Source organism: Syngnathus typhle, linkage group LG22 (genome assembly GCF_033458585.1).
Source record: "Syngnathus typhle isolate RoL2023-S1 ecotype Sweden linkage group LG22, RoL_Styp_1.0, whole genome shotgun sequence".
NCBI classification, from domain to species: domain Eukaryota; kingdom Metazoa; phylum Chordata; class Actinopteri; order Syngnathiformes; family Syngnathidae; genus Syngnathus; species Syngnathus typhle.
In genome coordinates, this window is record NC_083759.1 from 6,907,947 (window position 1) to 6,934,489 (window position 26,543).

At 47.0% G+C, this 26,543-nt stretch overlaps 4 protein-coding genes across 7 annotated transcripts in view; 2 read left to right on the forward strand and 2 right to left on the reverse strand.

Moving 5' to 3' along the window:
- Window positions 1-103: 103 nt before the first annotated feature.
- Window positions 104-9,611, reverse strand: zbtb2b (zinc finger and BTB domain containing 2b). Of its 2 annotated transcripts, none has more exons than XM_061270272.1 (3): window positions 9,473-9,611; window positions 3,224-3,404; window positions 104-3,161 (listed from the first exon to the last, which is right to left on the reverse strand). In XM_061270272.1, exons 2-3 carry the CDS (start codon window positions 3,394-3,396, stop codon window positions 1,838-1,840), a joined length of 1,497 nt encoding a protein of 498 aa, XP_061126256.1. In that variant the 5' UTR covers window positions 3,397-3,404; window positions 9,473-9,611; the 3' UTR covers window positions 104-1,837. The 2 variants fall into 2 exon arrangements, with proteins under 2 accessions (XP_061126256.1, XP_061126255.1); XM_061270271.1 differs by lacking the exon at window positions 9,473-9,611 and adding an exon at window positions 6,082-6,506.
- On the forward strand, window positions 8,737-11,277 carry armt1 (acidic residue methyltransferase 1). The gene is made up of 5 exons (XM_061270273.1): window positions 8,737-8,891; window positions 9,206-9,311; window positions 9,492-9,733; window positions 9,849-10,014; window positions 10,107-11,277. The coding sequence occupies exons 1-5, from the start codon at window positions 8,833-8,835 to the stop codon at window positions 10,893-10,895; spliced, it is 1,362 nt and encodes a 453-aa protein (XP_061126257.1). The 5' UTR covers window positions 8,737-8,832; the 3' UTR covers window positions 10,896-11,277.
- Window positions 11,278-12,217: 940 nt separating this feature from the next.
- esr1 (estrogen receptor 1) lies at window positions 12,218-20,535 on the forward strand. Its single transcript, XM_061271029.1, has 11 exons — window positions 12,218-12,284; window positions 12,794-12,874; window positions 13,694-14,113; window positions 14,596-14,822; window positions 15,329-15,445; window positions 15,819-15,997; window positions 16,098-16,251; window positions 16,647-16,785; window positions 17,759-17,892; window positions 18,471-18,654; window positions 18,867-20,535. The coding sequence occupies exons 2-11, from the start codon at window positions 12,807-12,809 to the stop codon at window positions 19,141-19,143; spliced, it is 1,899 nt and encodes a 632-aa protein (XP_061127013.1). The 5' UTR covers window positions 12,218-12,284; window positions 12,794-12,806; the 3' UTR covers window positions 19,144-20,535.
- Window positions 20,181-26,543, reverse strand: part of LOC133146926 (nesprin-1-like) — a 48,044-nt gene continuing 41,681 nt past the window's right edge. For all 3 annotated transcript variants that reach the window (XM_061271026.1, XM_061271027.1, XM_061271028.1), the window contains 12 exons: window positions 26,312-26,503; window positions 25,919-26,222; window positions 25,605-25,673; window positions 25,093-25,226; window positions 24,881-25,007; window positions 24,600-24,805; window positions 24,308-24,514; window positions 24,065-24,193; window positions 23,754-23,996; window positions 23,598-23,672; window positions 22,732-22,790; window positions 20,181-21,531 (listed from right to left, as the gene is read on the reverse strand). In XM_061271026.1, coding sequence (XP_061127010.1) covers window positions 21,252-21,531; window positions 22,732-22,790; window positions 23,598-23,672; window positions 23,754-23,996; window positions 24,065-24,193; window positions 24,308-24,514; window positions 24,600-24,805; window positions 24,881-25,007; window positions 25,093-25,226; window positions 25,605-25,673; window positions 25,919-26,222; window positions 26,312-26,503 — 2,025 coding nt within the window. In that variant the 3' untranslated portion in view covers window positions 20,181-21,251. The remainder of the gene's footprint in view (window positions 21,532-22,731; window positions 22,791-23,597; window positions 23,673-23,753; window positions 23,997-24,064; window positions 24,194-24,307; window positions 24,515-24,599; window positions 24,806-24,880; window positions 25,008-25,092; window positions 25,227-25,604; window positions 25,674-25,918; window positions 26,223-26,311; window positions 26,504-26,543) is intronic.

Sequence of the window (26,543 nt, forward strand, 5' to 3'; positions counted from 1 at the left end):
CTGACCTTATATCAAAATCAGTGTTCATGTCGATGACATTCACCACTACCGAGGATCATTTAAAAACACATTCGCAGCAGGTAATAATAAGAAAAAGTCAGCCTTACAAAAAACACATTTTATTGTCTCCTTTTCACTTAAAAAACAACAACAGAGCTGTTAACAATCGAAAGGGAAAAAAATAGTCACATTCCTGAGAGCACATATTGATCACAGTAGATGTCAGACGAGCTTTGAGAGGGAACATCAGCATTTGTTACTCAAGTATTATGGGATGGACTCGTCCTGATGTCGCCACAACATGGGACACACAAGTATGCAGGACGGTGTCAAACATTATCTTCCTGAGATAGCCGAAGGTTGCGCACGCACAGACACACACACACTCACTGAGCAGTGAATGGTTTAAAGAAAATATTCGAAATGTTCCTGTGAGCAGCACGAACGTGTGCGTGTTGGTGCAACTGCAGCACGGTTATACAGCGCCATCTAGCCACAAAACTGGAGTAACTGCAACAACGCAACCACATTATCTTTGCATCTTTGAAGAAAATTCCAACCATCTAACTCTAGATGAAGAGAACATGGGTTCACCTAGTGTAACAATAACTATAGAGGAAAGCATATCCAAAGAAAAGCGTGTATCTCAAAATGTGTGTGTTATAAATAAAACATAGTTTGGATAAAGGCACATTTTGCAATACAAAGTGGACCAAAACTATAACCCCCCCCCCTTTTTTTTTTAAATAAAAACTATTTTTTCGCATTTCTATTGATTCCGTTATATTCAGATCAAAAGACATTTTGGTAATTCAAACAAAACACTCGAGATACATGCTTTTGAATGAAATGCATCATTTTACTGCTTTTTCTAGGGTTGGAACCCATGGACACCTATCTGATCAGGCAGTAACTACTAGTCTAACAAGTTCATTTATTTAAGGCTACAGTTCAAACTTTTTGTCTCGCCCATCCACGTGGATCTGCTAAATCGAAAGCATTTCTACTCTGAAGGCTACATTTTCATCACAATAGACTCTTTTGTAAATCATACCACTGTGTACAAAATTAGAAATATTTGTTTGAAAGGGGTATATTCAAGTTTTCATTGATGCTTTTACTTGCTCTTTGTTCAATGTTGAGGAAAGTAAGCGTGCTTCCCAGTGGGTGAACGCTGCGATGAAAAAGGTGCATTGTTTTCTCTCAATTTTGCTGAACAATAAAGTGGAAGACGTCAAGATCACAGATTGTCTCGGGCGTACGTGTTTGCGAGCGTGATCGGCATTGGCCTCGGCCTCACAACTAAAGGCCGAACCTGCATGTTGGGCCCCTCACTTCCTGTTTGAAGGTTAACGGTCTCACCGCAGCTCGAGCCAGGTGGGACGTTTAAGCATTTATTCAATGTCCTAACTGGTGTGCGGAATTGTCCTAGCCTGTAAGACAATTCCATGTACTAGCAGAATGCCAATGTCGAACGAGTGACGTCTATGGCAGTAGTAGAACATGTTATGAAAGAGGGAAAACTGTGTGCTAAGTGGAAATGCAGTCGCTCTACTGGTGCACTCAAGTCATTGTTGTACAAGTAGCACAAAAAGCATGCTAGGACATGAACGAGTCAACGCACATGTGGGATATTGAATAAAAATGCTTAAATGATGATTCTGATACTGTATGTCGGTGGTCATTTTCCCCTTGTTCTGTTCCAGTCGATGTGAATGAAACATACACAAAAACAGATCTCCCACAAAAAGACAAAACCCCGACTGACGTCTTTTAGCTTAGTCATGAGTTATAATTTAGCGAGGGGGAAAAAAATGCAAATTGGGAGTTTTGGCGGCTACTCCACCAGGACATCCTCAGCCTTGATGGCTTCGAGCGGCATGCCTGAGTTGGACAGATCCGAGCCGTCGTCTTTGGAGAGCTCGTCGTGCGGGAGCATCAGGGCGGCGGCGGCGCCCGGAAGCCCCGCCAGGCTGCCCTGCGTGAAGCAAAGGTGCTTGATGACCTCGTTGGGGCTGGAGAAGGTGGTGGCGCAAATGTTACACTTGTATGGCTTGGACGTGGCCAAAAACATGGCCTCCATTTGGCTGCTGTCGTCGCCGGCCGCGCACAGCTCCATGCTCTGGCGGTCCACCAGCGTGTAGGCGTCGGCGCTCTGGTTGAGGCATACGTGGCGGGCCGCTTGGTTGGCGCGGCAGAAGCTCTTGCCGCAGGCGCTGCACTTGAAAGGCTTGCCCGTGTGGATGTACATGTGCTCGCGCCAGTGGCTCTTCTGGATGAACTTGCGGCCGCACGTGCAGCACTCGTATTTCCGCCGCTTCAGCTCACGGTCCAGGTCGCCGTTCTCTAGGTTGTCGATGTCAGCGATGTCCGAGGGGGGTGGCGTGTCCGCTTGGGAGTTGAGGCCGCCCGCGCTCCACCCGCAGGCGGATACCTCGGCGCGGGGCGAGTCTGAGTTGTTGCCGGAGGCAGGCATCTGCTCGCTGTCGCTGATGATTTCTGAGGCGGCGACTCGGTTTGCCTTCAAGTAGCCCTCGGCCTCCGGCGCGCTCTGCTCGGCGACCGTTACCGGGGAAAGGGCATTCTCCACCACCTGGGCGTGCTGTAGGAGGTGCTCCCTCAACAGGCTCCTCTGGTTGAAGCGACTCCGACACATGTGACAGGAGTAGTGCTTCCGGAAGGACGAGGTCCTCTTCATGATGCTCGGCTTCACGTGCAGGATGGCATTGGCGTTGGCACCCCCGTCTGCGCTCGGCGACTCCGCCTCCTCAGCGTTGGGTTGGACGCCGCTGGTGGACGCCTCCGCTTCCGGAGGGGAAGCGGCCGGCTTTGATGCCGCCACCGATGGGTACTGGGCCTCGGAGCCTAGCGTTTCCATGTCGACGGGCGAGGAGAGGGGCAAGTGTGCCGACAGCCCCCCCTTCTGGTCGGCGATCTGGATGCCGTAGAGGGAGGTGGAGAGGTTGATGCTCTGCTCAGGGTGCACGTATACCGACTGGCTGGCCTCCTGCAAGAGAGGGTAGGCGTGCAGGAAGCGAACGCCCTGCTCCAGACGCGTGGGGTCTATGAGCTGGGGGGCCAGTTTGCCAGTGTACATCAGGTTGAGCAAGTAGCTGAAGATATCGGGCTGGATGTCCGTCGCCTTCAGGCGCACGCAGTCACTGAAACAACACGGGACATTAGCAGCCGCACTGACTTATACTGGCTGTACTGTGTCCTGTACCTGTCCTGGTGGATGAAGAGCATCCTAAAGTAGTTGGAGAAAGCGGCTAGCACGGCCTTGTGCGCCTTAAAGAACACATCCCCGATGGCCACCGTGCAGTCACACAGGAAACCGAACTCTCGCTGAGCGTTGAGCTGCTGCAGCAGGATAAGACCGTGGTTGGCCAACTCCATTCTTCAACCTGCACGCACACACGTACGAGTCAGTTTCCTGTCTGCGACGAGACCGGAGGCGACAGTAACCGCACAGAGACGATGACTTTGAAAGCTTAACGACAGAGTGGCGGCTAAACAAATGCCATCTATGAGTAGTCTTAAAAAAATGTGCCGTGCCAAGACAGTGAGCTGGTTATGTACAGTTTGATTCCTGAGCAGCGCTCTCATATGATCAATGTGGTCAAGCGCTTGTCAGTGACAAAACATAAAAAGCTAAAAGTAAACCTTTGGGAAACAACATTTGTTCCTGACAGTTGCATAATGAACATGCCCTGGGTCAAACTGACTCAGCCACATTTTGCTCTTCCTGAGGGTTACAAGTACAAGTTCAAAAGCACAATTCAGTGCCTAGCGAGAAAAACAAAAAAATACTTTTATGAGACGACATGTCTGCCTGTTCAGGAATGCAAGTGAAAAACATTTTTGCATTAAAAACATGTCATACTCAAAATTCTAAAATTGAGAAGTCACCACTTGGCCATGGCCTGGAAGAAGACTTTAGAGGGAACCGACTTAGCAAGCCTTGGTCCAAAGAGGTTTTTGCACATGTACGACTCTGTTTTTGCAATTAAGGTCGCGGGTCGTGTGAAGGCAAATCTCAGCGGACATGTAAGAACGCAATGAATGCCGTTGACCAATCGAGACGAGTTGCCGTCGACCCCCGGAGGTCATTTGAGGACTGGGACGGCTTGGGGCCACCACATGATCAGGGCAGTGGGCGTCGGCCCACATTCCTGAGGCAGTAACTGGTTCTAAAGACCCCCCCCCCCCCCCCCCTGTGGATGACGGTACGGCACTTTCTTCGCACAGGAAGACAGAGCAAGATGGACGGTAACCTTCGATATAAAAATACGCTTCGGTAAACTTTGTAGCTTTCCAAAGGGTATTCAAACAGTTTCCTTACTTACTGCCACCCACTGGCGAGGCATGAATACTACAGCTGTTTTTGGCAGACGGCCTCCAACTCATTGATCACCATTGATTATTTACTGTCGCGTTGAATTAGACGGCATTAGTTAATCGTAGCTTATAAACCGCCGACTTATTGTACACAACAGCCCATCCCGCCATCTGCCTCCAACAGATGGTCGCACACCCGGAGTGCCGCGCCGTTACCCTCAGGTCTCTCTCCTCCCTGTTAAACGTTAGCCGCATTTCACCAAAAAAAGGTTGACTAACAATCCTGTTTATTCGATCGAAAGCTTTCACTGACTTGGTTGTTTGTTTTGCCTAGAGTCAACTATTATTCTGTTTTCTCATGATAATGCAATGTTTTGATAGAATACCTAATCTGTTTTGCTTGATAAAAAACAATGATGACATTTACCGGTTTCAGTCGCCAGTGGCATCAAGTTACTCAACTACAAAGGGGGTGGCTACGGGTGGATGTAGCCTTTATTCAAACACATTTCTGGGGAATAAAAATAACTAAGATTTTAATTGATGCTGCGTAACAGTGAAAAGGCACAATCAAGCCAGACTGTGTTTACAGGTTTACAAGCCTGTTTTGGGTAATAACAGAGTTGAAATCTAGTTGACAGTTAACATTTCAAGGTCTGCGTGCGTGTCGGTGGGGTACAAATTGGTGATCTTAAGATCAGAATCAGGCCTATACCAAATGTGTACAAATATCCAATATGTGCCTGATATCTGCCAATGATAGACCGCATTAATGTCACCTTGACGTCATTCAAACACAGTGATAGATCATGCTAACAGGTGTCTGTCTTAGTACAAATAAACATGATGCTGTAAAGCTACACTCATTTAAATTTTGATTAATGCCATGGCATTTTATTACAGTGATGATTTGAGATGAAGTACAAGTATTTTGAGTTGCATTTGATTCACATTCTCTCACCATTGGCATATTTAGTCTGCAATAAATCTATCAGTTATAGTTTTGAAATGGGGGGGCAGAGTAGAGAAACAATCAAAATGCAAACATGAAAAAAAAAAGGATGCTGGAACCAGATTCGAACCTGGGACCGTTCTACTGTGAGGCAGACAATAACTGCTGGGCCACTCACTGTGCTGCCAATAATTTCATCCCTCAAGGGGAATATTGTTTTGCACCTGCCAGACAGGTTCAATTAGAATTCATAAGAATCTTTACATACTCCGTTTAGAACAGACTCTAGTTGGGTTTAATGGTAAGGCAATTGTTTGCAGGCCACATAGCGCCGCCCCTGCTGGGAGGAAGACACGTGGAGAACTCACTTCCGTAGTCCGACTTTAAACTTATCTTCACAGAAAACATTTATCGAGTGTGAGGCAGCAGGTGACGGATGTAAACGTGTTTTAGGTTGAAGGAGGGGTGCAGGAATAAGAACACTAAGTGCAGATTGGACATGCTGAATAATGGGACGCGAGGCGGACCGGAGCGCATCGTGCCTGCCACCGCCTCTCGCTTTGCTTCGAGCTAGCGCCAGAAACGGACGTTCGTGGACGCGCAGCTAGCACGCAGACAACCACGCAAAGAGGCAGCCGCGCGCGCGCACGCACGGACGGACAGACGCGAGGGGGATGGGGTTGCTAGCGATCGCGAACTTCTGCATACGGCGAACACGCACTCAAATTAAAAAAAACTGCGGTTCTAAATCAGCATGCGTGATCGTGGGTGTGTGTCGCCAGCCTTTTTACCTTATCCGCTGCTCGTCTGTCTAAATTATCGTTGCCGTGACGCCACCGCCGCTTGTTTTTGTGGTTGTTTGTCACCGGGCGGGGACACGTCCGTCCTCTCCGGGCTCCCAGCAGCTTTGCGAGCTGCTTGTTCGGCGGCGGAGAGGGTCGTCGGTTGTTTTCCGGTTAGGGGGTTTTACGTTACAATCACATGACTGGCGAAGGAGCTGAGCCAAACGCGACCGTTGCAAGGATCCGTTGGCCAAGGGGGCGGTCGCGGTAACGTTAATTCCCCCCCGCCTTCCACTTACACACACGCCACCAGCCCAAGCGCTGTCCCTTTTCTTTTTTTTTTTTAAACCGCCGTTGAAGCGCCCCCCACACACACACAAAAAAAGCCCCGCGGAGACGACCCGGGCGGCTACATGCTAGCTGACTCATTGATTGAACGACAACGTGCCACTGTTTATTTTTAATGCTCAAGCAAATATCATGTGTAGTGTCTTAAAGGGCTACTGCACCATGAAACAATCATCATCCATATATTGCAAGCACGATTACAATTTAGGGCTTTAATCTATCAAACCCAAATAGAAACACATCTACAAGCGACTTGTTATTTACAAATACAATTTATTATTACTGTTGAAATTATTATAGGTGATCAAAAAATTAGGAGGGGAGCATCCCAACTTCCTATCCCCAGCAAATAGCAAAGCCCGACTGTACCATCTATTATTTGTTCAACAAATGAATCCAAGCGCTGTTTGTTTGTCAAGCCATTTTGTACCTGCTTGATGATCAATAAAATATCTGACAGAAGTTTACTATTGGTGACCTAATAAAAGCTGGACTTAAGGGTGAGAGCATTTGATATGGCGCACCATGCAATTTTACGCTAAAATAAAACCTTAGAGGAACTGCAATTAAAACAAATAAATGTCCCTCCAAATTCTACATGACGTTTTTACCATCAATGCATATTTGCTCCTGAATTTAGTATGGCCCTTAGAGGACTTTACATTGACACAAGAATGACTTAATGAAGTCATGTGTTGTCATTAACGGCTGCCATCGATTGGCGTTATTCTTTTGTAAGACAGTGAGCCATTCAGCCTGAAGACAGGGAGTCCACAGGACGCTGGGCTGTGGCCGCTTGACGGCCAGGAAAAGCCGTGGTGTGTGTAAAAGGAGACATGGGCGGGAGGAACCGAGGTTCTGTTGTTTGTCCTATCAACAAACAACATCTGATCGTGTCCGTGACTGGGAGCCAGCTCAGGAGGAGGGCTGCGGCGGGGGTGTGGGGCACAAAATCTTTCACTTACAAATGCACCGGTGGAGCAGTGCTATACATGTTAATGGAAATAAGGACAAAAAAGCTTGTTTACTGATGCTGGCTGACTCCCAGCAGGTATCTGAAGCGCTAACACCCGCTCACTCATTTGTTAAAACCTCCTTGCAGTCATTCTCCAACTAAAGAAAAGCGTCACACATGACTGTCCCACTACTAAATTGATTTTGGATCCTGCCATAAAACCAACAGCATAGACTGCAAGAAATCAGCATACAGCAGGGTGAAATTAGCCTGACGTCAGCACTCGACTGTGTGACGGCACCTCCTTTGCCGCGGATGCACCCGGGTCAACGGCACACGCATGTGCTGGAACACCTGTTTAAACAGGACCTTTCACGTTAAACCGCCACCCTACCCCCACTCCGCGTCCTTTGGAAACCGGAGTGGTGAGTCACTCCCCTCTCGGTGGAAAAAAAACAAACAGATCCGGCTGGGCTGCAGCCCGGTGGGGGGAAGGGAGGCCCGGCCCGGTGGTGGCTGAACACCGGAGGTGGACGCAGCTGGACTCCCACACTCGAGGCCCCCCCTAACATCCTGACAATGGGCCGCCGTGTTCCCATAGTGACGGCGCCAGAATCAATTGATATGCCTATATTTTCGAGACAAGCACGCAGGGTAGCCTGAGGCCAATCGCTTGGTCACGCAGAGACACTCGGGAGCGACGAGGCACGTCCCAGTCCCACATGAATAGCCCTGTTTTTCACTGGATGATTTGGCCGGCTCTATTTTGAAGTTAAACTGCATACCTATGTGCAAATAAGGTGCACAACACATCTTGTGGATTTCACTTCATACATTTCTTACCCTCACCAAAACATTAGCACTACCCCACCTTCCGTGCTTTCCCGCCAAAAAAGCCCTGAGGCTTCAAAATCTGCAATTTCCTGATAGGACCGACCCTCGTTTCCCTGGCAACCGTTGCCATGGAGAACCCGGGATGCCCCAGGGGGTGGGCCACAAACGTAATGTGAAGTGCGGCACTTTTCGTAAGTAACTACACCTTATGTTATCACGTTATTCATAAATAAATAAAAAAATGAAAAAAGAAAGAAACGTGTTCCAACGCGTTTTTTATACGGAATAATGTTATGTTGGTGGCCGCTTGGTGGCAGCAAAACACATAAAAGAAACGGGTCAAAACTTAATGCAGTAATACAAAAGGTAAACAAGTCAGTTATATTGGTGGCCGCTTGGTGGCAGCAAAATACCATAAAACAAACAAGTCAAAACGAAATGCCAGCTAATAACATAAAAGGTAAACAACGGTGATTCTCTATGTGTCCTAAGGAACTAGCTTATTCAAGGCAAACAAAATATCAGTAATGATTTCCGAATTACTCACTTTAAGATAAAACAGAGAACCCTTCCGTTTTGAGCACTTTTAAATAAAGTTGTCCATTGAATAAGATCCTACAATCATGGCGTCCGACCAGACCGGCGACGTAGTTCCTCCTTCTCTCTCAGCTAAAGTAGTTGGGTGTGTTGACAGCTTCTTGAAATACATCGTCGTGATTCTAAACTTGGTTATTAGCTCTTGTTTATGTAATTAATGGAGGCGAACGTAGTCGAACGACAAGTAGCCTTAGCATTTAGCAGCCAGCGTTGCGCCACACGACTGGCTGTTAGTGAGACAAGTCCAAATACCGATGATAGGAACTGTACAAACATGTCGCCAAAATGATCGCGCAAATTTAGTTGCGATTATTGCTTAGTAGAAATTTAGCCGGACTGGATTGGTGCCCCTAGCTACCATTTAAATGGAATACTGTGTTGTATTTTTTTTCTCTGTAGGTCGTTTGCTTACTTGACAGTGAGAGACAGATTGCCCACCATCCTCACCAAAGTGATAGACACACTCCATCGCAACAGAAACATTTTTTTTGAAGAATATGGGGAGGTAAGACAATATATTAAATTCGTGTAAAAATTGGAGGGCAACGCCAGGTTAACCGAACATTAATCTCTATAAACGTGAATGCAACTGTTAAACGTTGCAGTACTGTGAATCAACAAATTTGGGGTTTTCGTGTGACATTATTTTGAATGTTTAAATCTGACCTGCTTTGTGACCTCATAGGAGGGAATCCAAGCAGAGAAGCAAGCCATTTCTCTGCTGTCCAAGTTGAGGAACGAGTTGCAAACAGACAAACCCATACTCGCCCTGACGGACGGCCTGGAGGACACGGACTCTTGGAACCGGTACCTGCAGAGACAACAGTGGCCGCATGGCAATCAGGAACTGGTTAGCTGGTTTAAGTCCCCATGGCTGTATGTGGAGTGCTACATGTACCGCAGGATACGGGAGGCCCTCTGGCTCAAGTGAGAAGCATGTACACTTTCTCACAGTACATTTATTCCTTTGTATTGTGATAGGGATGATATTGTTTGCAAAATGCTGGTAGCAAATGGTAATAGATTATGTTGCCATTTACAGCCCTCCCATCAGTGGCTACGATGTCTTCAAGGAGGGAAAGACTCAGAGCTTCTTTGAGTCTCAGCAGGCTATCGTGGCTTTGTGCACATTCTTTGAAGACTTCAACAAGAACTTGGGAGATATCCCCGAAAATCAGCTTCAGGAGTATTTCAACAAACTGCTACAGGTCAGATCGTTGTCTGAAAAGCCTTTTAGGTTTGCAAACATTAAATACATTTATTGCTAAATTACTGACCGTGCTTATTTGATGCTTTAAAGATTTGTCTTTGGGGGAACAAATGTGATCTGTCAATCTCTGCTGGGATGGACAATTCTCAGAAGACAAGTCCCATCGACTCTCTAGCTACCCTGCAGAAGTTCATCTTAGTGGATGACTCAGACGTGATGTGGTCGAGGCTCATTTCTGCACGCCAACAAAGACACTCTGGGAAAAGGAGCTCAGTTCGAGTGGACTTTGTTCTGGACAACGCTGGCTTTGAGTTGGTCACTGACTTGGTCTTGGCCGATTTCCTGGTGTCCTCCGGTCTGGCTCAGGAGGTCCGCTTCCATGGCAAATCCTTCGGGTGGTTCGTCTCTGACGTGACGGTCGAGGACTTTCATTGGACCATCCGGCAAAGCATGGCGGCCAATCACAGGTGGACGTCTCAAAGAGGAGTGCAATGGCAGCAATATGTGAAGGAGGGAATGTGGTCCTATCACGACCATCCCTTCTGGACACAGCCCAACGAGTTCTGCGACATGGCGGCCGACGCTCCGGACCTGTACGCGACTCTACAGTCAGCAGACTTGGTGGTGTTTAAAGGCGATCTCAACTACAGGAAGCTGGCGGGAGATCGCGACTGGGACCACACAGTGGCCTTTGAGCGTGCGCTGAGGGGATTTGGACCAGCACCGCTATGCAGTTTGAGGACTCTTAAGGCCAACATTCAAGTGGGTCTGCAGCCAGGTCAGGGGAGCAAGCTGAGCTCTCAGGACCCGGACTGGATGACATGCGGAAAGTACGCCGTCATTCAGTTCCACAGCCCAAACTCGGATCAGCAAGACTGACCTCGCGATCAATGATCAACTCTTGTCTTCAAGCCATAACGCAATGGGGTCATTGTCACTCTTTCACTCGCTCATAGAGAAATCACTTAACATCACTATCATTTTGTAACTGCTTCTCAATCTAATGTTTTTCTTTGATTTCTTCACATCTGAGTTTTTACAGTTCAAAGTTAATAATGCTGTGAAATAATTATTAAAAAGTAATGGTAAGGTGCCAGTATATTGTGCTATGTCTTAATGTTTACGGGTGATGTTCTTTTGACGCGAGCTGTCCTTAAAAGTTAGCTTCAGTCATTAGGCTGCACTGGGCCTGTTTTCATGAGATGTTACTCTGATTTTGTACAAAAAGTAAACACTGATTTCAAGTAAATCTTTAAATGAGTCATTTTGTGTGTTTTTTTTGTGTGTTTTTTGTGTGAGTGCATTTCTAAATTCTTATGAAAAAAACAAGCTGATCCATGTTGGTACCTGCAGAAGACATTCTGAACTTTTACTCTCTGTTCTTGTCATGCAGTCACCGAAACATATGAGGGGGGGGGGGGTGCAGTGTTAAGTACCTAACATGCAGTTAATGGATTTTTTTTTTAAGACATTTTAATTATTTTACCATCTACCGTGCATGTCTTTTAATGGTCAACTAAATGAGTCAAGTTAAAACCCCCAACTGTGATTGATCAAAAATGCATGTCTGCGCACTCCAGCCCGTATTGTCACCGTGGATTCCCGACGAGATTTTATCCTTCTAATGAATCCCTTTTCATCAAATAAAGAGCTGCAGCGACGAGATTACCCATTGTCATTTACGCACATGAAATATGGCCTCTAATATTGACCTCATTTACATACAAACCAGCTCTTACAAATGTCGCACTTTTTGATGTCAACAAGACAAAAATGATGCCTGTTATGTGGGCGCCAAGTAGTGAAGCTAAAAGTGTCACAGCTGTACACATGCCCCATTAATATTCACTCGCAGTGTTTTTACTCCCGCGTTAAAGTTGACATGTTGACCTCCTAGTTATTCTAGGTCAGGTTAGACTCTGCTGCGTAGCCCGCAAAACAGCGGGAAATGCAAAACGTGCATGACAATGCTAAAGGAGCTTTAAGTGCTTCTAAATGAGCCAATTAGGTGATTAAATATGCTCCCTGTATTTTCTTGCAATCTAATACGACTTCATTTTGTCCCCCCTCTGGGGAAATGCAATGAAATATATATATCATCATCTGGGCTACTTGTTTTCCACTTGACCTGACATGTTCTGAAAATGGGGCTGTTTACTCAAGAAAGAGATGGGAAAATGAAGCCTCTGCCAAATGTCGAGCTCTTCCTCCCTCGCTGGAGGTCTGCAGTAGCTTTCGACACTCGCATTAGAAGGACGCGGCTGACAGGTAAGCAAGCAAATAAACACATTTTAATTCAAGCGCCTCATTGTTTTGGATTTGTAATCTCAAACAGGGTTGATGCCGCAGCCTTATTACAGCTTGTTACCGGTTTTGGGCGGTGCAAGGCTTTTGCTTTACCTTGACATGTGGTCCCGAAACATGCAAGGACTCCTGACTAGGCTGAAGTCTTTTGATTTGCGTTAATACTTCTACCTTTGTTTGCTCGGTTGTACAAGAACCACGAGTTGGCGTCATGGTGTCTTGCTATTGCCCAAACAAAGCTCTATTAATGTCATGAAATGATGATGAAAATAAAATAGTCTGTATCTCTTTGATTCTATCATTGGGAGTAGATTGCGTAATTACTGGCTGCTGAAATGAGATTTGACCTACTGCGTTGTTTGCTGTGTTATGGTGACCTGGCGCTCAAACGCACTGCCTCCATCGATTGGACTGCATCTTTTAATTTGTTTATCTTCTTTTTTTGCCCTTCCCACTGATTCCACTTTGCCCAGCGAGTCCAGCTGAATGAGCGCGAGTCGAAGGGATGAAGGAAAAGAGTCTGGCAGCGCAGAGGACGCTTGTCATTTAAAGAGGTGAGCGCCGACTTTGCCGTTTGGTTTAAACGCCGCCGTTCACGTTGGTGCTGTGATTTGATTTACCGGCGTCTCAGGGGTGTTCGGTAATGCATCCGCTTGTACGTCAATGACAAATAACGGCTTAATCAACAAATTAATATTCAAAATATTCATCCACTCGTGTAAAACAAAGGTGGCGGAAGAGGAGGAGAAGATGATGTGGTGGCGTGTGACGGGACAGCCAAGTTGTACAGGAAGCACTGTTTGCATTTTGTTCAGCTTGGTGTATTTTTCTTCCCATCCCTAATGGTTATGCCTCCTACACATTCGAGGACAGAAGGGCGGGAAAGGCGGGTGGGAGTTGTTTTCAGGGGGGCCCGGGTGGGGGAGAGCTTAAGGAGAAGAAGGAAAGGCGGTGACGTACAACTGGCGGCCCATGCCCACACTTGGAGTGGCCCCAAGAATAATGTTTTTTGAGTGTGTGTGTGTGTGTTGGTAGGTTTAGGCAGCCCCCATTTTCATATTGTGGGTTTATCTGAATTCTTTAAAAAAAAATTGGGAACCTCTCTCAAAGCATTTTAAAAGGAATCCCAATGTGGCCCCCCATTCTCAGCAACGCTGCTGAGAAATTGGGCCACCCCTTCCATCGTTTAAGATGCCCATCCCTGAGGAAAAGGGACGAGAAAAGTATCACATCTGTAGTATGTGTGCGAGAGACAGTGGAACAGGAGAGAGAGCGCCACTCGTTCCTGCCCCCCCCCCCCTTCTCCCCGCCAAGGGGAGAGCAAGTCTAAATCATGTTGCTTATCAGTACCGTTGTGCTGTGATGTTGCTCAGGCAGAGCCCGGCAACGAGCAGGAAGCCTTGCAGACCACCGCCGGCACACGGCATCCGCCCGGCCGCCCCAGAGCTGGAGAACCTGTCCCCGCCGCGCCCGTCGCCCCCGCCTCGCGCCCCTCTCAACGGCATGTACCCCGAAGAGAGCCGGGGGTCCGGTGGGGTGGCCACGGTGGACTTCTTGGAGGGGACGTACGACTACGCCTCTTCGGCCCAAACGGCGCTTTACAGCCACCCTGTGCCGGGCTATTACTCTGCGCCCCTGGAGACCCACGGTTCGCCTTCGGACGGCAGCCTCCAATCACTGGGCAGCGGGCCTACCAGCCCCCTCGTGTTTGTGCCCACCAGCCCCCGACTCAGCCCATTCATGCACCCCCCCGGCCAGCACTATCTGGAAACCACTTCAACACCTATCTACAGGTGAGACCCAACCCTCTTTGTCTGCTTTGTTTTTTTTGGGTGGGAGGTGAATCTAAGCAACTCTGACTGTGGTTTGTGACTATGCAACTCAAAACAACCAAAACAACAGTTTACACGCCTTTTTGAAAATCAAGTGTTTTTATCTTGTTAACTGAAGGACAGCTTGTGTAAAAAGAACATAGTGTAAAAGCCAGTGACCCCGGCAGATGTACTCAAACACTAATTACTGTATGCGACAGTATTGTTAGTTTAATCTTTGACTTGATTCAAAACATGGCCGCTATCACTGCGGACGTGCTCGAGCTGCATTTCAATTCCAGAGATTAAGCACCGTTCCGAAAACCTTGAGCCGGGAACAACACGTAAGAGCACCGCCGCAATGTTTTCATACGTGTACAATTAAATAGGGAGTTTTTTTGCGTCAACGTAGCGATTATCTTTGAACTGAATGCCAATGTGAAAAATCCTCATACCTGTGGTAGGTCCAGTGAGACGATCAGTCAGCAGCAGGCGTCCAGGGACGAGCAGTGCGGCACTAGTGACGAGGCGTACATCTTGGGGGGCTCGGAGGCCGCCGCGGCCATCGGGGTCTTCGAGATGGCCAAGGAGACGCGCTTCTGTGCCGTGTGCAGCGACTACGCCTCGGGCTACCACTACGGGGTGTGGTCCTGTGAGGGATGCAAGGCCTTCTTTAAGAGGAGCATTCAAGGTAGACCCAACTTTCTACAAATGATTATTTAAGATGTGTAAGGTGTAATCTTGTGGGAAATTGTATTCTGATCCACTATAGCAGGAGGATTAGAAACAATTGTGGCTGTTGAAGGCTCATTGACAATGCTAGCATTTCAACAAATACAAAGAATCAAATTGTTGCCACATGACAAAAACCAAAAAGAAGCAAAAATACATGTCCGCCTTACTTTGAGTGTCTAATCCCCCTCTCAGGTTGTGCTTCCACAGACCGAAAGCTCCATCTGCTCTGTGTGGCTTAGTCATGTTTGTGACGCCATATTGATGCAAAGAACGGTCGTAGAAACCAATAGTCTCCATGGCGATGACAAAGCCTAGGATGCCACCTTTTAATTTCCTCCATCACAGATCCATTTAAAATGGGAATGGAGTGTTCCTGGACACTAAATAACCTCAATGTGAACTGAACACGGGAGCAGGGCCCCTTCCAGTTTGTAATACATTTTCTTTCCCCCCAATTTCCAGGTCACAATGACTACGTGTGCCCAGCAACCAATCAGTGTACTATTGACAGGAATCGCAGGAAGAGCTGCCAAGCGTGCCGACTTAGGAAGTGTTATGAAGTGGGCATGATGAAAGGAGGTGGGCAGGAACACCCACAAAAATTCTTCTTACTTTTCTATATTAACTTGATGGAAGTCTCGTAGCGGAGGCCCGTGCTGCAAAAGCCACAAATATGTGCATCCACTGGGATTCTTGTGGCTAAGTTTAACTTTAACCTTGAAGTGATTTCCTCTTAAGGAGTAGGAGCTCTTATTAGTGCACACCCACACTTTTGTTTTCATACTTGAATCTCTTAAACTATGTGCTGCTAGCCTGCTGACTTCTATTTCAAGACCATGACCATCTATTAGGTGTGAGGCATCAGCAAGTGGGATTCTTTAGTTTTACAAATATAATATCATACATGGCATATTTCCTCATTTAATGCTCGCTATTCTGCTGTTTCCACAAGGGGTGCGCAAAGACCGCGGTCGCATAACACGCCGTGACAAGCGGCGGACCGGCGCCACCGAGAAGTCGGCCAAGGAGGCCGAGCAGAGAAAAGCGCCCCTTCAGGACGGGAGGAAACAGTGCGGCAGCGGAAGTGTCAGTGGGGGAAGGTCGTCAGTCACGGACATCCCTCCTGACCAGGTTCTGAATCACTGGGGGATGGAAGCTTCCAGAAAGAGTGCTCAAAAGGATGAAGATATCAGTTAATTTGAAGAATGTGTTTCTTTTTCGCCCTCGTCAGGTGCTTCTCCTGCTGCAGGGGGCCGAACCCCCCATATTATGTTCCCGACAGAAGCTGAACCGACCCTACACAGAGGTCACCATGATGACGTTGCTCACCAGCATGGCTGACAAGGAGCTAGTCCACATGATCGCCTGGGCCAAGAAGCTGCCAGGTAAAGCCCAAGAACAAGCTCGCTCAGAAGCGCCACTTCCGGCAAATCTGAGGCAGGTTTGAACACCGAAAAGAGCCCATATGGACCACATTCCAAAATGAGGTGTATGTCAACAAAAGCTCCGCTTTAATTGCAAATCGGGAGGCAATATTGGTAATTATACACCTTGTCATGACAACATGGCGACCGCACACGGTCGCAGATGACGACAACAACACCGGCGGCAAGCGTGCATATTTTGTGAGTGGGTAGGCAGAAGCTGCTAAACGCTGTTAATAGCCGTGACGGATCATCCGATGAAGCTATCTGTGTTTGGTCTGGCTGCTCAGCGTGAGTCACGGACACGCGGCTAGTGTCAAGCGCGCTGTACGAGTGTCACGTGACTTTGTGCTCAGGCTTCCTCCAGCTGTCCCTGCACGACCAGGTGCAGCTGCTGGAGAGCTCGTGGCTGGAGGTGCTGATGATCGGCCTTATCTGGAGGTCCGTCCACTGTCCGGGCAAGCTCATCTTCGCTCAGGACCTCATTCTGGACAGGTAATAGAGGAAAGGAGCACTGGCCTACTTCTGGGACTCCAGTGTCTCCATCACACTCTCACACACACCTCAAGAGTGACACATCAGCATTGTAGATTTTCCATTTCGCACCTTTGCGGCCATTGTGCCATCCCAACACGTCTTGTCATACAGTGTCGTACAGTGAAAGACTAATTATGTGTCCCCCGCGGTGAAGAGAGGACACCCCCCCACCCCCCACCCTCGCCGTCATCATTATAGAGCCTCGCTGACAACCGGGACAGATGTAATCAAAGCCTCAATGCACAGATGAATAGCAACGGAGAGAGGGAGAGTTGAGAGGACGGGGAAATAGATGGAGGAAGGGATGGCCGGCCCCCCCTTCAGCCCCCCGTTGTCAGAGTAAACAACCTGACCAATCATCACTTCTAAAAAGAAATAAAAAAAAAACGACAGAATGACAGATGAAGCAGAGGCGGACAGCCAAAGCTTTTAGCTTGCTGTCCTGATGGCTCCCATTTGATCGGGGGAAATGTATTAGCGTATTATCTCGAAAAAGCTGGCCCCTGGCGTAAGTGTCCTGCCAGATTGGACATGATGACTAAAACGTAGAGTGTCGGGGTCGACGCATTCCCTTAGCTGTGGCGCCACCTTCGCTGTGATAGCATCCGACCTCCCGGCGCTAGTCTATCGCGCCCAAAAGTCGAGCAGGGAAGCCATTGGCGCCATTAGCTCCTCATCTGGACATGTTATTTGGCCTTGAAAAACATCCAGGCATTTTCTGCAGCGCTTGTCCTCAGTATGCTTGCGGGTGAGCTGAAGCTTCTCCCAGCTCGCTTTGGGTAAGAGGCAGGGTGGTCAGATCCCAATTTTGTAACATCTGAACTGATTTTTAAACAGTGAAATGCCACACAAGAGGGATTTGTGTTCTTACTCTATTTATTGATGACTTCAAAGATACATGGTTGGCGGAATGTTTGTTTACGCTGCGCAGGAATGAAGGCGACTGCGTGGAAGGCATGGCAGAGATCTTCGACATGCTGCTGGCCACCGCCTCTCGCTTTCGTATGCTAAGACTCAAGCCCGAGGAGTTTGTCTGCCTCAAAGCAATCATCTTGCTCAACTCTGGTGAGCTGAAAGCTTTCATTTGAATCCATCCCAAAACTGGCGCCGAATGCGCCTCATCAAAATTTCTGTTCCCTATTCATTGTTTGCGCTCTCGAGAGTGGATGCGTCCCAACAACGCCCACACCTGTAGCGGCGAGCGCGAACACGGTGTCCCGGAAAGGGCCGTCAGTGCCGGTGAGGCTGACGAGCGTTGCCGTGGCAACACGTAGCAGCGGGCGCATAAAAGATGAAGCTATTCGGCAGGAGCGGGAAAGCGAAAATACCAAAGCGATGACGGTGGCGCCTCAGCTGCATGAGCCCAATGGACTTGAGATTGCCGCGTGGGCATCCAAACCTCCACTCTCGACCTTTGATACAAACTTTCCTGCACTATTTCCTCAAATAGTTGTACTCCTTCGACTAGACAGCGTGACCCAATTAGTCGTTGCTGGGTGCATGATCTATTAAAAGAGACATGGTAACAACTGAGCCCTTTGATCAGCACGGGATAAGTGGTATTAAAAATGGGTGGTTGTTGTTCAAAGAACGGAACAAGAAGGCCAAGCACTCACTGGTCATGCACTTCTGTCTCTGTTCAGGTGCCTTTGCGTTCTGCACGGGCACCATGGAGCCGCTCCACGACGGTGCGGCGGTGCAGGACATGCTGGACACCATCACGGACGCCCTCATTCATCACATCAGCCAATCAGGATGTTCGGTGCAGCAGCAGGCGAGGCGCCAGGCCCAGCTGCTGCTGCTCCTCTCTCACATCAGACACATGAGGTCAAAGAGGGTTTTTTTAAACTCGTCAATGGGGATGGGCATATTGATCCTCAATTCTTTCTTTTGGAATTTGTATTATAGTTAATTTTTCATTTAATTTGAGTTTTGGTTTTTAAATTGAGCTTGAATGATTTTTATAAAAATACATTTCAAATGACATTTAAAATCAGGGTTTCACTATCATCATCCTAAACTTTGATGTACGCCTGCAGTAACAAAGGCATGGAGCACCTGTACAGCATGAAGTGCAAGAACAAGGTGCCACTCTACGACCTGCTGCTAGAGATGTTGGATGCTCACCGCCTGCACCGTCCCGTCAGAGCCACGCAGATCTGGTCCCAGCCTGAGAGAATGGCTCCTAGTGGCAGTAACGGTGCCGCCTCCAGTTCAGGAGGTCGCGGCGCACACGAAAGTCTGAGCAGAGGGCCGCCGTGTCCAGGCGTGCTGCAGTTTGGAGGCTCCCGCCCTGACTGTGCAGAAATGCTGTGAGGCAAAAACAAAAGATGAATGTTGTACTGGGGGTCATTTGATGATTATTTATACATTTCTGACATCACTTTGACGTCGCTCTGACTTTTCCACTGTTGCTCACATGGCTTCTCCCTCGTGCCAACAGCACTATTTGAAATTCATGTTTTTCTTTTTAATAGTTTGATTCCCATTCAACCAAAGTGCACTTCCTCTAAGCTTGAAGGGCATTATTTTCATTTGTTTGCATAATAAGCTGTGATTAATTACGTGTCGGTTATTTACCTGTCAGCTGAGTAACAGCGTGTCTCATGTCTAACGTTCGCTACACGAGCACCAGTTTGGTCATATTTGTAAACCACATATTGACCACATATTGATAACATCAGTGTTTGTGTTTCTGTCCGCTGTGTTGTTGGGGGAAAAAAAAGCATCTGCAAGTTACGCAACTTCAAATCCGAGCCAAACTGTCATTGGGTAACTTTGTAGATTTGTTCTCTTGCACTTGTTTTGTATTAATTGTTGAATATTCTGGTCTACTTGTCATTTTATCACAATTATGTGCTGAAAAGCATTCATTGATTGTATAAAAAAAAAATCTGTCTTTGGGAATTCAAATATATTGTATGTAAACATTTACTTGACAAAACAAAAATTGAGCCATGGCTACGTCTCAAAGTATTCATTATTTGTATGGATTTAAAATTTCAATTTTCCCCCCACATAAATCAAATTTCTTATTCTAATACTTTCATACCTAACTTGCAAACAAGCATACAACAATGTATTCCATAATTATTTTGTGTTATTATTTTGTCTTTTTGTGTTTTACGTTCAACAACAATCATCATCAAACTGAATGGCTTGCTTATTGCATGTCTCTCACCAGAGCATCCTCGCTAATGTGGAATTATGGAAGCCACAAATCAATAAAATGACCCTAACACAAAGAAACTGTCATAAACTCAAATTACAAAAATGTATCATCTGACCGTACCACATAACGATCGTACGAATCTGTACTTTGAAAAGCTACTTCTTATTCATCTAAACAGCACTTAATATTTCAGTTTTTATTTGCAAAGAGTATTCAGTATTAGCAAACTGTACAAACATAAATAACATTATTCATAAATATATACATTTAACATTGCTGTTTTATCCTGATTACTCAGGAATAATATCATCATGACAAGAATAAAAGCACATTATCATTATTATTATTAGCTTCACAACCAGTGATTGTTTGGCTTCGGGGACTTTCAAGAACATGCATAAACAGATGATTTAAAAAACAAAAACAAAACCAATGTGAGAATTATTTTAGACAAATTATTTTCCAAATTCGTGTACTTTATCACATTAGCTCCTAAAATAATACACCTCGGCATTTGGCAGGGACAAGTTAGCCGATTCGGCTCAAAAATGTCTTTCAATTAGTCAGTGCAGTACCTTTCAAACAGCCAGTGCGCAGGCGCCCAAAATGTAATTAGAACGACAATAAAGTGTTGCAAAACGAATCAAATTGCAAATCTAGCACTCAAGAACAATTTACACGTTATTAGCTAACTGGACGACGTTGCTTCAAATGTCCCGGGTTAGCTATTATGACAGCTGTCATGACATCCGGGGTGTTTATCCCCGGAAGCTAATCACTTCCGGGTATTTTCACCCCAGAAGTATCACAATTGTGGTTTTTATTTACGTTTTATTTTACTCTGTGAACGTCAATAAACTTACTGTCAAGTTTTTATTTATTTGATTTATATGTGGCTTTTTTTCTGTGCTGTTATTAAAGGTCTAACATGTTTACACACTTCATTAATAATATTTATAGCTGATTGACCATAAATAATAGCAGCACTGGGAATAGTAGACGACTTTGGCTCCCATTGAGTGTATATAAATAGTGCTTTGTTCTTCATTAGGAAACAAAAAAACAACCTTCATATATATGTACACATACATTTAACAAAATAAATATTTCATGATGGTTCATTAGTACTTCTTAAAGGGCCAGTGACATTTTGGTCTCACGTCCTGGTCGTAATAATGATGGTGTAGGGCATAGGGTGAAAGGGCACATTTGCAGGAGTCCTTGGCAAAGCGATGAGAGAAAAAAAGGCAGCTTATATGGGTGGAGGTCCATTAGTATAGCGAAGCATAGGATGAAAGGAACGGGCAAAGTTGTTGGCGTGGTGACAACTGTAGTCCTCCTGGCTCATGGGCACCATGCAGGCCAGGGCGATGAGGAGCAGGAGCAGCAGATGCACGGGCAAAGCTGCCCGCAGGACCCTCTGCATGAAGGACGGCTCCTTGGAGGAGGGGGAGGACGCCGATGAGACACTGTTCGAAATGTCAGAACGGGAGGAACCGCAGCCAGCGGCGCCGGTGGGTGACCTCCTGCGGCTGAGAGGGAGGATATGCAGAAAAAGGAGTCAAGCACTCGAGTGTTTTCAAAGCCTTGCTTTGTCCATTAAATTTGTTTCAATGGACCGATTTCTGCACCAAAATAACATTTTTCGCTTATCTCTTAAATACTTTGGACAGTGCATGATGGTTAATGACCACCTAGAACTCTTTTAAACAGTCTAATCATTTTAGTTAATGTTTATTATTAAAATCTAGATCTCTGCACGGCAGTAAATTGACTTTCTGCTAACCTTATACAAATACACAAGATTTAGCATGAGCATTGTCCTTTTGAAAAATCCAAAGTTGTGCACAAACGACACGCACGCATACACGCACACACACAAGCACGTGATCAGTTGACATAAATCACAAACAATTCAAGCACAAGCGTCACACATGGAAGAAGAGCAGCCAGTGGGAGCAAGTTGTGTTGAGCATTCCGTGCTCTTATTTTACAGACGTAAGCAATGATAACGTTACAAATGTCTGTCTGGATACTTCCTCTTGTTAGTGCTATGAATCAAGAGGAGGAACGACGTGTTCTTACCTCGACCATAAGCTCAACCGCCCCGCCCCACCCCCACCCACTCACTCACGGCCACGCGCTCTGACACATGCCTCTGATAGCACAACATCGGATGTCTGCAGCATTACACTATCTTCAAATTATTGAGCCAAAAGGTTTTGATACGTGGGCTGATATTGCAGGCCTGCTGACTTTTTATGATTAAGTATAAGTCCTTAAATGTTATTTGTAGACAAATTATGCTATATGTGGAAAAGATTTGGGGAACGAAACCAAAAGGGAGTACGGAAAAAGGAAAGAGGTAAGAACGTGGGAGTTGGAGGGGAAGCTAGAAGGCTTATTGCATCACATCCCGTTAAGAATGAGAGGAAACCTTAAGGGGAAACAAAAAAAGTGAAAATAGATGTTGGCATCCAGTGGGCCAGTGAGTGGGGGGGGGGGGGGTTATGAGTACAAGCAGCAAAGTGAAGCAGTGAAAGAAAACATTCAAAGGCGAAAAGGGAAGAGCCCGACAGGAGGCTGCTCCCTATCGCTTGTGAGCTGGTCACATGACCTCTAGAAAAAGCGGGACACCATGGAATGCCATGTTTCTATTTTGATCTGATTCGCATTTAGAGTTCCACCACGGTCCCGTCTTTGTAGAGCTCAAGGAGCGGTGCTCGAGGTACCTGTGGCGCGGGCTGCTCTTGGGGGGTCCGGGTTGGGCCTGACTACTTTTGCCTCGAGGCTGAAGGGCGTAATGAGCAGGGAGGGAGGCGTCAAAAAAGAAAAGAAAAAAGAAATGTTTCAGTCAAGAGGCAAATGAGGACAAAAAATAACTCAGGAGAGTAAAGCCAAAAAACTTTTCTGCAGAGAAACAATCGTCAACAAAGCAGCAATGTAATAATCAATGATGTGAATGATTGATTGATTGAGTGGCAAGAAATCTGGCTTCTCTGTAAAAAACAAAAGACATATTTAAAAAAGAAAAGCCAGCTTTTCTTGTGCATTTGTTTGCCGGCTCAACATACTGAAAGCAGCATCTAAAATAATAAAAACTGTACTTAAAAAAACTAAACACAAGCGGGGCGCTCGACCAGAAAATATTACAGGCCTTTTTTCTCTGACAAAATAATGGAACTTCCAATTTGACCAAAATGCCAGGAAAACAAAATTGCTGTATTGCATGGACGAGGACTATTAAGGCCACACTAAAACAACACAATGTTTATCACAATAAAGTCAAAATTTTACATTTTTTTAAAAAAATTCTATAAAAAAAACTCATTATTTAAAGTAACTTGGAGAAAATGAAATCCTACTAAATACTAAAACAACCATATGAAAACAACCATAAATTAATCTAAACGAAAACCACATTAATTTGAGTGAATTAGTTTTCCATAATTTCAAAAAACACATTTTAATCTGCAAAATAAAAGCGCAGCTTTCTTGCTTTATTTTGCGACATTAGGCGTGCTTTCCTTGTAAATTTGACTTTCTAGCATGGCCTTCATACTCCTAGTTGATGTCCGAAAATGAAAAAGAACATTACCACAGGTGAAAGAACCGGGGCTGCCAGAGAGACAGCGGCGATGCCTGATTTGCCGACAGACAGTGGTGAGAATTCCTGAATATAAAAGAAAAATTGCAAACGTAAGAGAGCAGCGAGTGCAACGTCTCCATTTGAAGTGCCGTCGTCGTGCCCCACCTGTTGCGGACTCTGACGCTCCATTTGCTTCTGCAGCCCGTCCAGGTCGGCATCCACCTGACGCAGGAGCAGACGCAGCCTGTTCCAGATCACGTGCACCTTCTCCTGCGCCTCCAGACACTCTCCGCCCGAAGAGCGGTGGAGCGGCGCCGCAGCGGCCGCCGTGCTGACCAGCAGCTGAGCCGACAGCTCCCGGAGGGACGATACCTTCTGCTGCGAGTCCAGCAGCTCGCGCTTGATTTGCTACGTGAGGATGAAATTGTGTCAAAAAGGGTTCTGACTAAAATGGAAGAAATATGTCGTCAAAGTACCTTGAGTGTCCTGTGATGAGCTCGCAGCGTTTGCCAGTCTTGGTTGGGAGGGATGGGCACCACCTCGTTTCTCCTGCGGTCGATGTTCTCCAACCACAGTAGCAAACCGTGACTCATCTCGTGGAACTCCTGAAGGGAAACATTTTGTTCATGTGCGGAAGCATTCTTCTAAAGTGTTTAATTTTTCCTCTTCACTCTTAAAGTATCCCTCTCTGCATGGTCAACATTGTGTTGCTCCAGCACCTGGCACTGCATGAGCGCTCTCTGCAGCTCCTCCCTCCACTCCTCCAGCGACGTGCCGAGGCGATCCCAGTGCGCGTTCATCTCCTTCAGAGCGTCCCGCAGCTCCCAAGCCTCCTCAGAGTCAGGTTCCAACTGAAGGAAGCCGGCGCTGCTCAAGTTGACGGATAGGACCTCCGACTTGTGGCTGTCCATCCCCTTCTGAAGCTCCTGACCACCATACAGGAAAGAAAAAAAACCCGGTATCTTCAGAAAGAAGCGTTTCTGAGAGATGCTTGTATTTGTAAGCACTAACCCTGAGCTTCTTGATCCTCTGCTGAATGGCATGGATATCCGTGCCAAGCTCCAGGCCTCGCAGCTGGCCCAGTTCGGCCTCACAGCGACCCAGCCACGCCCGCATGGTCTGCAGGTCTGAGATGAGCTGCTGCCACTGCTGGAGGTTCTGCTTGTGCTTGTCACTCAAAGTCTGAGCCTCAAGCAGCTCCCAGCGCTCAATCACACCTGCGTGGAAAATAACACAGCTCCGGACTTGCTTGTAGAACAAATGATGTGCTGTGTTACGTAAGAGGGACGGACCTGCATTCTGACTGTCAGTGCTGGTCAGGTTGGTGAGTCCCGGCATTTCATCTTCATCCTCAGTGAGCTCTCCCTCGGCTCTCTTCACCGCGTCTATGCTGCCGCGACACTCTCCCATTAGACGCATCTGCATCAGCGATAATGAATTTAAACATAGAAAATATATATATATATATTTTTTTTACTGCAATGAATCAATAGCAACGACTCACATAGCCCATGTATGTGGAGTCAGCGTCGGGGCTTGAGCGGCTGGCGGCGTCCTCTCTGGCCTGCAGCTGGTAGCGTGATGCGTCCAGAGCCTGGTCCAGCTGTCTGAGGCTGGCCTCCAGTTGTCCTGGGTCGCCTGCGCACAAAACGGAAGGGGGTGAAAAATCCCTAACTGGGCAAGTATGTTGTCATCGGGCATGTTGGAGACAGACAGGATGCATGCATTAGTCAGAAATGGCCGGTTAAACATGGTGACTAGATGTGGATCCAACATGCAAAATATGCAAAGGATTCTTCTCAACATGCTGATTGACATGACTATGGATGGATGGATGGATGGATGGATGGATGGATGCATGGATTGATGCATGGATGGATGGATGGATGAGAGTTGCAGCTGCCGTGCTGACCCCCGAAGGGCCGCTGTTAGAGAAGCACGATTTAGTATGGAGCTGGTGGCGTGCTCGCTCCTGACACATGCTGCGACAATCCAGCCCAGTTCTGCGGTTCCTACCGGAAGATGATTTCAATGTGTTCTCAGTCAGTTTTATATAGGCCTCGGGACTCTCGGGAATAACTACGTCTGAAGAGGAAAGACAAAGCATTCAGTTTGTGGGTAGCAGAAGCTCTTCCAGCTGTGGAGGTGTGGGCAGGTGGCCCAAAACCTTTGTTGGTGTAGTGCATGGTCTTGGCCCCAATAATATTCATTCATTATCATTTCAATGTAAAAAGAACATGTGTTGACAGTGAAACAAACTTCTCTTCATGTGCTTGAGGCGCCCTCTGTTGTTGCACGCTGTAATAACAGAACTCACTAAAAAGACTAACCTGACAGTACTGTAGTATCCGTCCTCAGATACTCCTCGTCCTCGTGCCCTTGGCTCATTCCACTTTGGTTGCGCCCCCCCGGGCTCTCCAGACCCCGGCTCAGGTCGTAATCGTGGTCCCACTCCAATGGGATTGAGTCCACGCTGGCCGGAGTGTCCCGGCCCGAGCGCTCCGCCCGAATGAGGGTGGCCGGCGCTGAGGTCTGGCGACTGGAGGTGCGAGGAGGCGTGGAGTCGCACCACTGCAGCTCGCATAAGTCGGCGCCGTCCTCCGTGTCGGAACCATCCAGCTCGTCGTCCACCAGCTGGGAAATGAATGGGAAAAAAATGAAAGCAGGTTTCCACTGCGGTGTACATTTGTAATTGCTCATACGTATGAGTTGAGTGCACTCACGGGCAAACGCGTAAGCTTCTTGTAGTATCTGTTGACGCGTCCAAAGACTTCCTGGTAGTACCTCTGCAGCTCCTCTAGCTCTTCTTCGATCACAGCGGCATCCAGAGGTTCGCTCTTCTTGATCAGAGCGTCGCCCTGCTTGAACACCAACTCGATCTTGCCCGTGTTCAAATGGATCTCCTGCTGGAATGCCTGAAGCAAACACAAACACGGGTTGGGCCATCGACGCTCC

Excerpts from the sequence above, each read along its gene's own strand:
- zbtb2b (XM_061270272.1), bottom strand. The coding sequence starts at position 3,396 with ATGGAGTTGGCCAACCACGGTCTTATCCTGCTGCAGCAGCTCAACGCT. Across the intron at positions 3,162-3,223 it reads CTCTTCATCCACCAGGACAG|TGACTGCGTGCGCCTGAAGG; the intron begins GTACAGGACACA and ends GTGTTGTTTCAG.
- armt1 (XM_061270273.1), top strand. The coding sequence starts at position 8,833 with ATGGCGTCCGACCAGACCGGCGACGTAGTTCCTCCTTCTCTCTCAGCT. Across the intron at positions 8,892-9,205 it reads CTCTCAGCTAAAGTAGTTGG|GTCGTTTGCTTACTTGACAG; the intron begins GTGTGTTGACAG and ends TTTTCTCTGTAG. Across the intron at positions 9,312-9,491 it reads TTTTTGAAGAATATGGGGAG|GAGGGAATCCAAGCAGAGAA; the intron begins GTAAGACAATAT and ends GTGACCTCATAG.
- esr1 (XM_061271029.1), top strand. The coding sequence starts at position 12,807 with ATGAGCGCGAGTCGAAGGGATGAAGGAAAAGAGTCTGGCAGCGCAGAG. Across the intron at positions 14,114-14,595 it reads ACTTCAACACCTATCTACAG|GTCCAGTGAGACGATCAGTC; the intron begins GTGAGACCCAAC and ends TACCTGTGGTAG. Across the intron at positions 17,893-18,470 it reads AATCATCTTGCTCAACTCTG|GTGCCTTTGCGTTCTGCACG; the intron begins GTGAGCTGAAAG and ends GTCTCTGTTCAG.